The sequence below is a fragment of the Crotalus tigris genome, unplaced genomic scaffold (assembly GCF_016545835.1).
Source record: "Crotalus tigris isolate CLP2741 ecotype Arizona unplaced genomic scaffold, ASM1654583v1 scf7180000023724.639413, whole genome shotgun sequence".
Lineage (NCBI taxonomy): Eukaryota > Metazoa > Chordata > Lepidosauria > Squamata > Viperidae > Crotalus > Crotalus tigris.
In genome coordinates, this window is record NW_024100142.1 from 324,195 (window position 1) to 337,659 (window position 13,465).

A 13,465-nucleotide genomic window follows, 5' to 3' on the forward strand; every position below is an offset into this window, starting at 1 on the left:
TAATTTAATGAATCAAGGCAAGCTAGACGTAGTCAAAAAAGAGATGACAAGACTGAACATCGACATCTTAGGAATCAGCAAACTAAAATGGACAGGAATGGGTGAATTTAACTCAGATGACCATCAGGTATACTACTGTGGGCAAGAATCCCTCAGAAGAAATGGAGTAGCCTTCATAGTCAATAAAAGAATAGGATAAGCAATACTGGGATACAATCCCCAAAATGACAGAATGATCTCAATTCGAATCCAAGGCAAACCATTCAATATCACAGTAGTCCAAATCTATGCCCCAACCACTGGTGCTGAAGATGATGAAATTGACCGGTTCTATGAAGCCCTACAGCACCTTATAGAATTAACACCAAAAAATGATGTCCTTATCATCATGGGGGATTGGACTGCTAAGGTAGGAAGCCAAAAGATAACCGGAATAACAGGCAAGTTTGGCCTTGGAGTACAAAATGAAGCAGGGCACAGACTAATAGAATTTTGTCAAGAGAATACAATGGTCATAACAAACACTCTTTTCCAACAACCCAAGAGACGGCTCTACACATGGACATCACCAGATGGTCAACATAGAAATCAGATTGACTATGTGCTCTGCAGCCAAAGATGGAGAAGCTCTATACAGTCAGTAAAAACAAGACCAGAAGCTGACTGTGGCTCAGATCATGAGCTTCTCGTTGCAAAATTTAGGCTTAAATTGAAAAAAGTAGGGAAAAGCACTAGGCCACTCAGGTATGAACTAAATCATATTCCTGATGAATATACAGTGGAGGTGACAAATAGATTTAAGGAACTGGATCTGATAGACAGAGTGCCTGAAGAACTATGGATGGAATTTCGCAACATTGTACAAGAGGTAGCAACTAAAACCATCCCAAAGAAAAAGAAATGCAAGAAAGCAAAATGGCTGTCTGAGGAAGCTTTGCAAATAGCTGATGAAAGAAGGGAAGCAAAAGGCAAAGGAGAAAGAGAAAGATACACCCAATTGAATGCAGAATTCCAGAGAATAGCTAGAAGAGATAAGAATGCCGTCTTAAATGAACAGTGCAAAGAAATAGAAGAAAACAACAGAATAGGGAGGACCAGAGATCTCTTCAAGAAAATTGGAGATATGAAGGGAACGTTTCATGCAAAGATTGGCATGATAAAGGACCAAAATGGCAGAGACCTAACAGAGGCAGAAGAGATTAATAAGAGATGGCAAAACTACACAGAAGAACTATACAAGAATGAGCTTAACATCCCAGATAACCACAATGAGATGGTCATTGACCTCGAACCAGACATCCTAGAATGTGAAGTGAAATGGGCCTTAGAAAATCTGAGCAACAACAAAGCTAGTGGAGGTGACATATTCCAGCTGAGCTATTCAAAATCTTAAAAGACGATGCAGTAAAAGTGCTACACTCAATTTGCCAGCAAATTTGGAAAACTCAACAGTGGCCACAGGATTGGAAAAGGTCAGTTTATATTCCAATTCCAAAGAAAGGCAATGCCAAAGAATGTTCAAACTATCGCATCATTGCACTCATTTCACATGCTAGTAAAGTTATGCTTAAAATCCTACAAGCTAGACTCCCGCAGTATGTGGATCGAGAACTACCAGAAGTACAGGCAGGATTTCGAAGAGGCAGAGGAACTAGAGATCAAATTGCCAACATACGCTGGATCATGGAGAAAGCTAGGGAGTTCCAGAAAAACATCTACTTCTGCTTCATTGACTATGCAAAAGCCTTTGATTGCGTGGATCACAACAAATTGTGGCAAGTTCTTAAAGAGATGGGAGTACCAGACCATCTCATTTGTCTCTTGATAAACCTATATGCGGGTCAAGAAGCAACAGTGAGAACTGGACACGGAACCACTGATTGGTTCAAAATTGGAAAAGGAGTCCGGCAAGGCTGTATACTGTCGCCCTGCCTATTTAATTTATATGCAGAGCACATCATGGGAAAGGCAGGGCTAGATGAAACAAAAGTTGGAATTAAGATTGCCGGAAGAAATATCAACAACCTAAGATATGCAGATGATACCACTCTAATGGCAGAAAGTGAAGAGGAACTAAAGAGCCTCTTGATGCGGGTGAAGAAGGAGAGTGCCAAAGTTGGCTTGAAACTCAACATTAAAAAAACCAAAATCATGGCATCCGGCCCTCTCAATTCCTGGCAAATAGATGGGGAAGAAATGGAGGTAGTGACAGATTTTATTTTTCTGGGCTCCAAGATCACCTCAGATGGAGACTGCAGCCAAGAAATTAAAAGACGCTTGCTCCGGGGGAGGAAAGCTATGGCAAATCTAGACAGCATTCTAAAAAGCAGAGACATCACCCTGCCAACAAAAGTACGCATAGTCCAGGCCATGGTTTTCCCAGTTGCAATGTATGGCTGTGAAAGTTGGACCATAAGAAAGGCTGAGCGCCAAAGAATTGAGGCCTTTGAACTGTGGTGCTGGAGAAGACTCCTGCGAGTCCCTTGGACTCCAAGGCGTTCAAACCGGTCGGTCCTAGAAAAGATCAACCCCGACTGCTCTTTAGAAGGCCAGATCCTGAAGTTGAAACTCAAGTACTTTGGCCACCTAATGAGAAGGAAGGATTCACTGGAGAAGAGCCTAATGCTGGGAAAGATTGAGGGCAATAGAAGAAGGGGACGACAGAGAATGAGATGGCTGGATGGAGTCACTGAAGCAGTAGTGTGAATTTAAATGGACTCCAGAAGATGGTAGAGGACAGGAAGACCTGGAGGAATGTTGTCCATGGGGTCGCGATGGGTCGGACACGACTTCGCAATTAACAACAACAACAATGGGTATAACTATCTATATAGCCAGAATGATTATCTCTGTTAATGACAATTAGGAGCAGAATGAAATGGGCAAACATATATACATTAATCTGGCTAAACAAATTCAAGATTCAGAAATGTCTCTGTAGCACGAGACGGACACGACTTCGCAATTAACAACAACAACAACAATGATAATTATTTTTTTCTAAAATATTTTGGGCCAAGACTTGTATTCTGAATATAGGATATTTATTTAAATTTATTAAAGCTACATTGAATTCAAATAAAATAAATTTGTTAAATTAAATAATTATAGCATCAGACATTTTCTGATACAAATTGAAAATACTTGAATGAAAATTTATATACAAACCATATTTAATCTGCAGATAACTCTAATTGCATTAGAAAACTTATATTTTAAAACTTTTCTGATTAGACTGGGATTATTCTTCCGCTTTAAACAGCAAAAAATGGGGAAACAATTCTGATACCCAATATGAGTTAGGCTGAGATGAAGGAAAAAGGAACCAGCCAATAATATGTGGGGTCAATCCACCCACACCCATGCAGTTCCTGACACTTTTGCTTGGAGCAACATTAAATTTGCCATCTCTCCTTTTCTTGCTTTGCAACTGCCAATATTGATATCAATAAGAATTTAAATCTTCACTCAAAAAAAAAACTTGTCTCCAAGAATTGTTAGCAGGCAGTGAAACTCAGAGAAGCTGTGACAGATAATTGGCCCATAGTACACCATTAGTGGAATGAATATTCCCTAAGTCAGATCAGTACACAGAAGAAGGCAGAACAAGAATCAGGAAAACAAATTGATTCTTTATGGCCAAGGGTATTTGTATGATAATTTATTCTACAGCGTCTCTTATTGTAAGTATTTATTGAAGCTTTTCTGATACACAGAGTCCTCACAGCAATCATTTCAATCACAATTAAATACATTTCAGTTTTGATTCCTCAAAGCAAGAAGCACAGCTTTCTTTCAGAAACCTCTGAAATGAATCTATTGTAAAAGGAAGTATTTTTGCACTTTCCCACAATCTGTTCAATTCAAACAATAACTTCTCAAATGAAAACAAAAGTGAACCAATAACTGAACAATTGGGAGGGCAATGTCATATATCAATATGTATGAAAAAGAAAGGAAAATGCTATTACCAATTCAGTATTTCTTTTTTCTTCTTTCTTCATATATTTCCATCTATCTCTATATCCCTTACTGTTAATAATCAGCTGATTTTTACATGTGGTTGAAGCAGAAACAGTTTCTATCACTTTCTTGGGGTAACACAAATCATCTGAAACTGAGAGAAACAGGAAGTCATCCTAAATGTAATAATTGTCGTAGGTAAAGATTTTACAGTTATCGAAGGATTTTTAAAAGGTACTTTGATTTATGCAACTTATTAAACACAATTTTATAGAAGCAAAGAGTTCTCATGATTTAAAATTCACATCTGAGAAACTGGAAAACTGGGTTGCCTGAAGCCCTTGTCTATTCTTTCCTGTGAATCAAGAAAAAACACTATTCTTCTATTGCTATTAACAGAATCTAGTCTGTGAGAAACAATTACTATATTATAAATGGATCTGTATAAATGAAGTTATGAAACTGAATTGTTTGTCCAAAACATATTAGAGTGTGTAAAAGATTATTTGTCTGTTCACCTACAAATATGCAATCTTGACCAATGACCCATTATTGCATGTGCATATCATGTGCAAGTACTGGCCTAAAATTCTGAAACATTATATTTCTCCTGTAAATCATGTCAAAATGCTTATTCTACCTTTTTTGAAAGTTAATTTCCTAAACACGAACAATATGCAACACTATGAACTAATTCAGAGAAGTCACTAAACTACTGAGCCACTTCCAAATGAGCCAGATCAGTACATTTCAGAAGAACAGATTGTTAAATTTTGTATTAAAAAGCACAATAAATAAAGCCTCGAGGAACCTCATAGTACTTGTGCAGAGTGGTAACTTTCCCAAGACCACCTTCTGTAATCAGAATTTCAAGCAGCAGCAGACCCACTATGATGTAGTTTCTGCAACTTTTAACTAAGGAGGCTGTTATAATCAAAAGCTACTGGGACATCCCAAATAACCATGGGGAGGCTCTTCTCAACAATTACTGTTACAAAACTAAGCCTGAAGCCAGATGTAAATAGCCATGGAAAAAGTTTTATATCAGAAACTCTATGTCCCACGCAATTTTTAACCATGGCCAGCATAGAAATAAAATTAACCAGTCTATAAATGCTATATTGTCTAGATCAGTGGTTCTCAACCTTTTTAATGCCACGACCCCAACCGGTCGTAAGTCGAGGACTACCCAACTGGTCGTAAGTCGAGGACTACTCAACCAGTCATAAGTCGAGGACTACCCAACTGGTCATAAGTCGAGGACTTTCCCTGCCCGGGAGCACCGCGCATGTGTGGTGCCGCCCCCTGCGCCGACCGAGGCATAGCTAGCAAGGGGCAGCGACGGAGCAGGCCGACCACCGGCTGGGCCACCAGCTGGCCCAGCCCAAGGGAGGTAAGGCACCCGCCGGGCCCCACGCGTGCCAGCAACCCTCCCTGCACCTGCCGCCCTCCCACCTCCCACCCCTGGCCCTCTTTTACTTACATTTTTAGTAGTTGCTCAGCAGGGAGGGGTGGAAACTTCCAGACAGCTCTCCTTCGCTGCAGACAACTTGCAGCACCGTTTGCAGACTGGGGCTTTTGGCGGGCTCAGCAGGGCAGAGACAGCCTGGACAAGTCCTATTGTTTTTTGAAAGCCAATAGAATTAGACTCTATTCAAGAGAGTCTATTCTATTGGCTTTCAAAAGCCAATAGAATAAAAGCTAAGGAAAAAGGGAAAAAATGGCGGACTGCGTTGTTTGGCGACCCCCGTGAAATGGTCGTTCAACCCCAAATGGGGTCACGACCCACAGGTTGAGAACCGCTGGTCTAGATGCAGGCTAGGTTTCTTAATAATAACTAATAATAGCTACTTTTAATGTCTGGAACCTTCTGGACTGGCCAGATTATTTTTTACATATTAAAGTGAATGAAGATAGAAAAGCAGGTCTTCATTATCTTCCCTTCCAATGTGTAAGCTCATACATCTGGTTTAATTTGCTTCTTAGACCACAGCTCTGAATTATACCAAGGGACTACAGATGTTTGTTAAAGAGGGAGAGATCAGGTGGGTTGACCAAGGCATTCACAGGTATTCCTGTCACATCAACTGGAAAATCCTCTAGAACTCATTAGTTTTTAATTTTTAAATTAAAATTTAGACAATTTTAATAAGTTTGGAGTAGTTCTGTTTTAAGAATAAAGCCAGCTTTTTTTATTGAAAAGTTTTATAAAAGTTACAATATACACCCTAAAACCCACCCATTCTAAAACCCCCCTCTCCCTCTCCCACTTCCCAGAGCTGAGTACAGGGTAAAAATATAATAATCATACTCTAACTAACATTAACCAACTATACAAATAACCGTCCATAATGCGCTTTAACTCCCCTTTAACATAAAAATAAACAAATTAAAAATAAACATAATAATATAAACAAGTTAATATCCTAATTCTTGAACAATACAATATCCAAATTGTTAAACAATACTAATACTAAAAATAATAATAAAACTAATAAAAATTTCACAATAAACTATTAATAATAATAATAATACTCTAAAATTTACTCATAAAGTAAATGGAACTTTTTAGTCCCATATTTATTCTGAATATAATCTATCCATCTTCTCGAAATGTATCTTTCTTGTGAATGATCCTTCAAATAAGCAGAAATCTTAGCCATTTCTGCTAAATTTGACACTTTAAGCGTCCATTCTTCTATGGTAGGCAAACAATCCTTCTTCCAATATTGCCCTACAGCTGTTATCAAATTCAACATCAAATTAATTTCTTTAACATCACAATCTACAATAACACCCAATAAAAATAATTGTGGAGTAAACTTTATCTTTCTCCTAAAAATTTTTTGAATGTTCCACCAAATCTTAATCCATAAAGCTTTTATATTTCTACAAGTCCACCAGATATGAAAATAAGTAGCATCCAAACCACCACATCTCCAACATTTGGCTGTAAATTAGGATACATACAAGACAACGTTTTGGGATCCAGATGCCATCTATAAAACATTTTTTAAAAAATTTCTCTTAAATTTGGGGCCTGGGTAAATTTTACATTTCTAACCCAAATTACCTCCCATATATCCAATGGAATCGGTTCCTGAATATTTTGGGCACATTTTACCATACAATCTTTAACTAAATCCATTTCTGAATCCAATTCTATTAAAGCATTATAAATTCTCTTTATATGCGCTCGGTTTTGATCTTTAATCTCTTTTACCAAATTCTCATCCATTGATACCAACCTTTTGATCTAACTTCCACCTAGTCAACAATTGATTATACTGAAACCAAGATTGTACAATATTTTCTTGCTTTAACTCAACTAACGGTTTTAATTGCCAATCATTCCCTACCAATTTAAGTAGTTCCTTATAAGAAATCCTATTCAAATTCACACCCATAGATACCCCCTCTAATGCATGTCCAGGAATCCCCCAGATTGGTATTTTATAATTTAACTTATAATAATACTTCTTTCAGACACACAATAAAGCACTTCTTAAAATATGAGATTTAAAAGCTTGGTCAACTTTTTTGTTATAAATTAAGTATGCATGCCACCCACATAATAAAATCCATCCCTCAAGATGAAGTATACTTTTATTTGTTAAATTAAGCCAATCACTAACCAGTGTTAAAACCACCGCATCATAGTATAATTTCAAATTAGGCGCCTTAAGTCCTCCTCTTTCCCGTACGTCTTTTAAGATCTTAAATTTAATTCTTGGTTTTTTTGCCCGCCCAAATAAATTTATTAATACCCTTCTGCCATTCATCCAAATTGGCATCTTTTTTCAAAATTGGTATCATTTGAAACAAAAAAAGAAACTTTGGTAGAACATTCATTTTAACAGCTGCAATTCTCCCCAACAAAGATAATTGCAATTTTTTCCAATTGTTTAAGTCCTTTTGAACTTTTAACCATAATATTTCATAATTATTTTTATACAATTTTGCATTAGAAGCTGTAATATATACTCCCAGATATTTAACCTTTTTCACTATTACAAAACCTGTCAATTTAACTAACATTTCCTTTTCCTTCATAGTCATATTTTTAGATAATATTTTAGTCTTATTATTATTTAGCTTAAAACCAGAAACTTTCCCATACTGAGTTATAATTTCCATCAAGTCTATAACCGATTGAATCGTTTGAGATAATGTCACAACCAAGTTATCCGCAAAAGCTCTCAACCTGTAATCATTCTTTTTTATTTTTATTCCCTTTATTATAGTTGCTTCACGAATTTTAATCAGTAAAATCTCCAATGTTAAAACAAACAATGGTGGCAACGGGCATCCCTGTCTTGTATCTTTTTCAATTTTAAATGTCTCTGTTAATCCTCCATTAATTATGATATGTGCCGATTGTTGTTGATATATAGCCCTAAGAGAATATAAAAATTTATCCCCAAAATTCATTTTATCAACAACTTTCAATAAAAATTGCCAATTCAACTGATCAAAAGCTTTTTCAGCATCCAAAAATATCAATGCCACAGGGATTTGATTGTTCTTATCCAAATACTCAATTAAGTTAACAATTTGTCTTACATTATATTTCGTATATCTTCCAGTTCTAAATCCAGACTGATCACTATGAATCATTTGCTTCAAAACGTGCATTAATCTATTTGCCAATATTTTTGAAAAAATCTTATAATCTGTATTCAGAAGCGATATAGGTCTATAATTCCTAGGCTGGGTAAGGTCTTGATCCTCCTTTGGAATCAGCGATATAAAAGCCCTTCTCCAACACGGAGGCACTTCTCCTCCAATCTGGATACTATTAAAAAGTTCCTTTAATGGTTCTATCATCTCTTCAGATAATATTTTATAGTAAATTGCTGATAATCCATCTGTACCAGGAGCCTTACCCACTTTTAACTGTTTAATTGCCAAAATAATTTCCTCAGAAGTAATTAAACAATTCATCTCCTTTTGTTGTTCATTTGAAAGTCTAGGACGCTTTGAAGCCATTTTCCTGCCTGTAACAGTCCACTTCTTGTAAAATCAATAATTACAAAATAAGGAATAAAAAGCAAAATCCCAGAAAAAAGAAGGAAAAAAGAAAAAAATATTCTGTAAAAATTGCTTTTTAAGTAAATAGCCCAAGTCTAATACACTATTTAAACTTTGTTTCCAAATGTAACTCTTTCTTAACACTGTCCTTTCGAACAAAGAAACAATATTCCAGCGCCATTTTTTCCTTTAAGTCAAATTAAAGTATGGAGAAGATTATTTCTCCCCAAGTTAAAGTTTCAAGCATTCACAATTTTAACTTCTCCTGGTCCGCTCCGTCTGCTAAGTATAAAGCCAGCTTAAAGTCACTCTCCTTAAGTCCTAGAAAGAAGGCAAAACCGTGCAGAAAAATCTTGTCAAGAAAAGTAGACTTGCCTATATAGTTGTTAAAAGTCTAGTCTGACTCAAAAACAGGGGGAAAAAATCCTCAGCAGAAAATAATCTAACCATGGCAAAGGAATAGTTATTTAATGCCCTATCTTTATATCACCCAATTCTTTTTCACTTAAGAAAACCATATCAGCACAGGTTAACTCAAGAGATTACAAATAAAATTGAAACGGAGTATTATGAAATTTGGAAAAATTTGTACAATTGGTTAGAGATAAGGAGAATCGTTGAGATGATTATCGATTGAGTAGTTGATATCATAAGGACTTCTTATTAGTACCTATATTAGGACACAACTGAAAGATATGTAAATACAATGTTGACAATTGAAAGATGGTTTACCAAAAAATTTACAGATGTTATACGCACAGTTTGTTATACTCTGTCCTGTTATAGAATGTATTTTAAATTTCTGTTTTTCTTTCTGTAACATAAGGCAATACTAATAGCAGTGCTGAAGCCAAGGAAGTTGAATCATGTCCATTTCTGTTTTTAAAATGTACATTTAATAAAATTTGTAAAAAAACCCCAAACAAACAAAACACCATGTCAGCAGTGTCATCTGCCATATGCATTGGACAATGATACATTGAAACAGCTACATACTTGTTATGCCCAACATTAAGTCTTGAGATGTTCCTGTCCAGTGGTCTCTCTCTCTCTCTCTCTCTCTCTCTCTCTCTCTGTGTGTGTGTGTGTGTGTGTGTATTGAAGGCCCTCAGAACAGCTATCACAAGAATCCTTAGCATTAAACCTGAGACTTAAGCAAGATGACTAATGACCAGTGGACAGGTAAATTAAACTGTCCCCTTGATTTATCCAGCCAATTTGAATCCTCTACTGTGCTCTCTACTTCGCCAGATTAGGGCCAGGACAATATCACTCACTTGGTAGCTGAACAAGATAGGCTGCTGTCAAGATGTTCAGTCATTGGCTTTTGTTTTGCTATCGCGGTGCTGGCGGACACGCGGTAAGAGCACTCTCTCCGCTGTCCGGTTTTTCTTTGTTGGAAGACTCTGAAAAGGGTCGAAAGTTGCCCTGGAGGGGTGACCACCATGAGGAGGACCCTTGACAGATCGCAGAAGGGTGGCAGCCCTTCCATTTGATATGAGGCAGCTCCTTTGGACCGACAAAGAAAAGATTGGCCAGTAACATGGCCGACCACTAAGCTGTACCAGCCGAAAGCCAAAAGCACTACCAAGCACAATGAAAGCACCGCAGAGGACTTGGGTGAGATCTTACCTTACTTTTCTTGTAACCCAAATATCTTCCTGTAAAAGCCTTTGGAAATTTCTTCTCCCCTTTTAACTTGGTGGCTTCTGCCTATCCTGGGAATATAAAGCTTTGGAAAAAAAAGAACAACTAAACTAAACAGCTAAATAATTGGACTTGCACCTTTTGGATATTTGGGGTCCCAAAAAGTTTTTATTTCTACAGGGACCTATTACCTTATTTATCTGCTAAGTTAAAAAAAAGAACAGTTTTTTAAAAACTGAATAAAAGCCTAACTTGAGTTTGAAAAAAGACTTTACATGCCACCGGGGACATTTTGTGGCAAAACTGGGTATAGCAAGTGAATTTCTTTTTGACCGGGAGACCTGTGAGACTAAGATTTGTCCTTGGCACTATCAAAGAAGATAAGAATTTGAAACAGCTGGGTGGTGAAAACAATTCTTTATAGTGGAGGTGGACGTTTAGTGACTTTTATCAAAAATAGCCTCCACTAAAGGGCTATCTGTAAACACCATAGAAATGGAGGAATACTACCCACAACTTAACTACAAACTTATACTTAAAAAAATCCTTGAGGCTACTGAGCTAATGAATTCCAGACTGAAAGTTAAAGGCATCACCTTAAAGGTACAAAATGCAGCCCAGATTTCAAATGATGAACTTACAATCCAAAATGCAACAGAAGAGGAAGAAATTAACATCAAAGTGGACTTTAAAGAATACCAGGCACAACCTACTGAGAACCCTAATAGCCAAACCTTGATTTCATCTAAAAAATCTGCAATTCAAAAAGCAACAGAAACTGAAGAAAGCAATACTAAGATGGAAGGTGCTGAAGACCAACATGTACAGCACATTGAAAACCTAGACAACCCAGACAACCAAACAACAATTACAACATTGAACATGACTTTTTACTTAAACCAGCTGAAACTGACGACAAATATACTAAGCCAAACATAGAGATTTGAATTATTAGGCCAACAATTCAATGATTATGAAGGAGCCAGCTCCCTTGAAAAATTGATAACTGGATGGTCTCCCTTGATTCAAATAACATGTGTAGGAATGAAGGGAGATCCACCTGAGGATGTAAAGGCTCTACTATGGAAGCCTGCTTGGCACAAAAAAGAAAGCTAGAGTTAGACTTAAAAAATGGGATTTTTTTTATGTGACCTATAATGGAAGAGCCTAAAATCTCATTTAATGGACTAAGGAGATTTTAAAAGATACTAACTGATTTAATATTTAGGATTTAGAGTTATAACGGAAATAAAAAAATAGTCACTAGAATAACAGTTTTGAATTATAATAGAGAAGTTGGATTGAGATAATAAAGTTATTTTATTAGTAAGTGATGAGGTACTAGGATGAGAAATAGAATATGTTTGTGAAATAAAGTAAGAATTTATTTGAGTAAATAATGTGTATTTTAGATATGACAACTATTTTATAATGAATTAAGGGAACTTTGGGTTACCCAAAATCTAAATACTATGGATATTAAGCTTACTGGAATGCTGTGATTGAAATTAGGTAAAATTTAAAAATAGGACATGGATACATATAAGTTAAAATATATTGATAAATGTCTTAACCAATTGAGTTATAACTAGCAATATATTAATTTGAATGTGATATAATAACCAAGGGAAATAGAGAGGAAAATTTTGAAGATGTAACCTGACATGTATGAAAGAGCTTGTTATTGGATTATGGATTACCTAATACCATGTTGCTTCCTTAATACTTGGATTTTTGTAAAATTGGAAAATTAATAAAACTTGTTTTTTAAAAAAAGATATTCAGTCATTGATGAGGAGCAAGTAGCCACTATAGATAACTTTAATGAGGCAGCTGTTGCAACCTCTCATTTGCAGTTGGGATGAGAGAAGAGATAGCAATAAACACCAGACTTTGCTTCCTCTAGGACACAGGTGTCAAACTTGCCACGTCACGTGACATGTTGCAACGTATCATGACCCTTTTTGCATTGCCGGCAATGGGGTGGGCATGGCTTCAGTATGATGAAACCGGCCCGCTGGCTCTAGGAGTTCCTTTATGTGATAAAGATTCATAATTATGGGCTATCTCTCATTGAGATGCCACTGGTAAAAAAAAATATAGTACTAAATCAGGGGTAGTCAACCTTTTTATACCTACCGCCCACTTTTGTATCTCTGTTAGTAGTAAAATTTTCTAACCACCCACCGGTTCCACAGTAATGGTGATTTATAAAGTAGGGAAGTAACTTTATTTTATAAAATTTATAAAGCAGAGTTACAGCAAGTTAAAGCATATAATAATAATTACTTACTAAATACTTTATGTCAGACTTTCGCTAAGTTTGGCAGAATAAATCTTTATAAAACAACTTACTGTAGTTAAATCTATCTTTTTATTTATACTTTGCATACATAGAGGCATGAAGTCTGATGAAATTACATTTAATTAATTAAATTATTAATGAGATCCCTGAGGCTGATGCTGCGAAACTAAATACTGGATATCTGGTTCAATTTTTGTAAGGAACAAACGAAGGTCTCCTCTTTCGGAAATATTCAGGCGGTTTCTTTCTTTGGTCATAATATGATTAACAGCACTAAAGCCTGATTCCACAAGATATGAAGTAGAGAAAGGTATCGATAAACTGAATATCATTTTCCATATATTTGGATATAAGACAGGCATTTTTTTACTTTGCCATAGGTTTTCATATCCACCACTATCGAATTTATGTTTACTTTCTTCATTATATCTAATTTCTAACAGTTCTTCTTGGCAAGTTGTATCAGCCTCTTCAATATTTGCGGTAAAAGGATTTTTCATCCAGTCATACACCTTCAAT

At 36.2% G+C, this 13,465-nt stretch overlaps 1 protein-coding gene across 3 annotated transcripts in view; it reads right to left on the reverse strand.

Moving 5' to 3' along the window:
• Positions 1-13,465, reverse strand: part of BRCA1 (BRCA1 DNA repair associated) — a 102,189-nt gene that overhangs the window by 66,001 nt on the left and 22,723 nt on the right. For all 3 annotated transcript variants that reach the window (XM_039321279.1, XM_039321280.1, XM_039321281.1), the window contains exon 6: positions 3,972-4,117. In XM_039321279.1, coding sequence (XP_039177213.1) covers positions 3,972-4,117 — 146 coding nt within the window. The remainder of the gene's footprint in view (positions 1-3,971; positions 4,118-13,465) is intronic.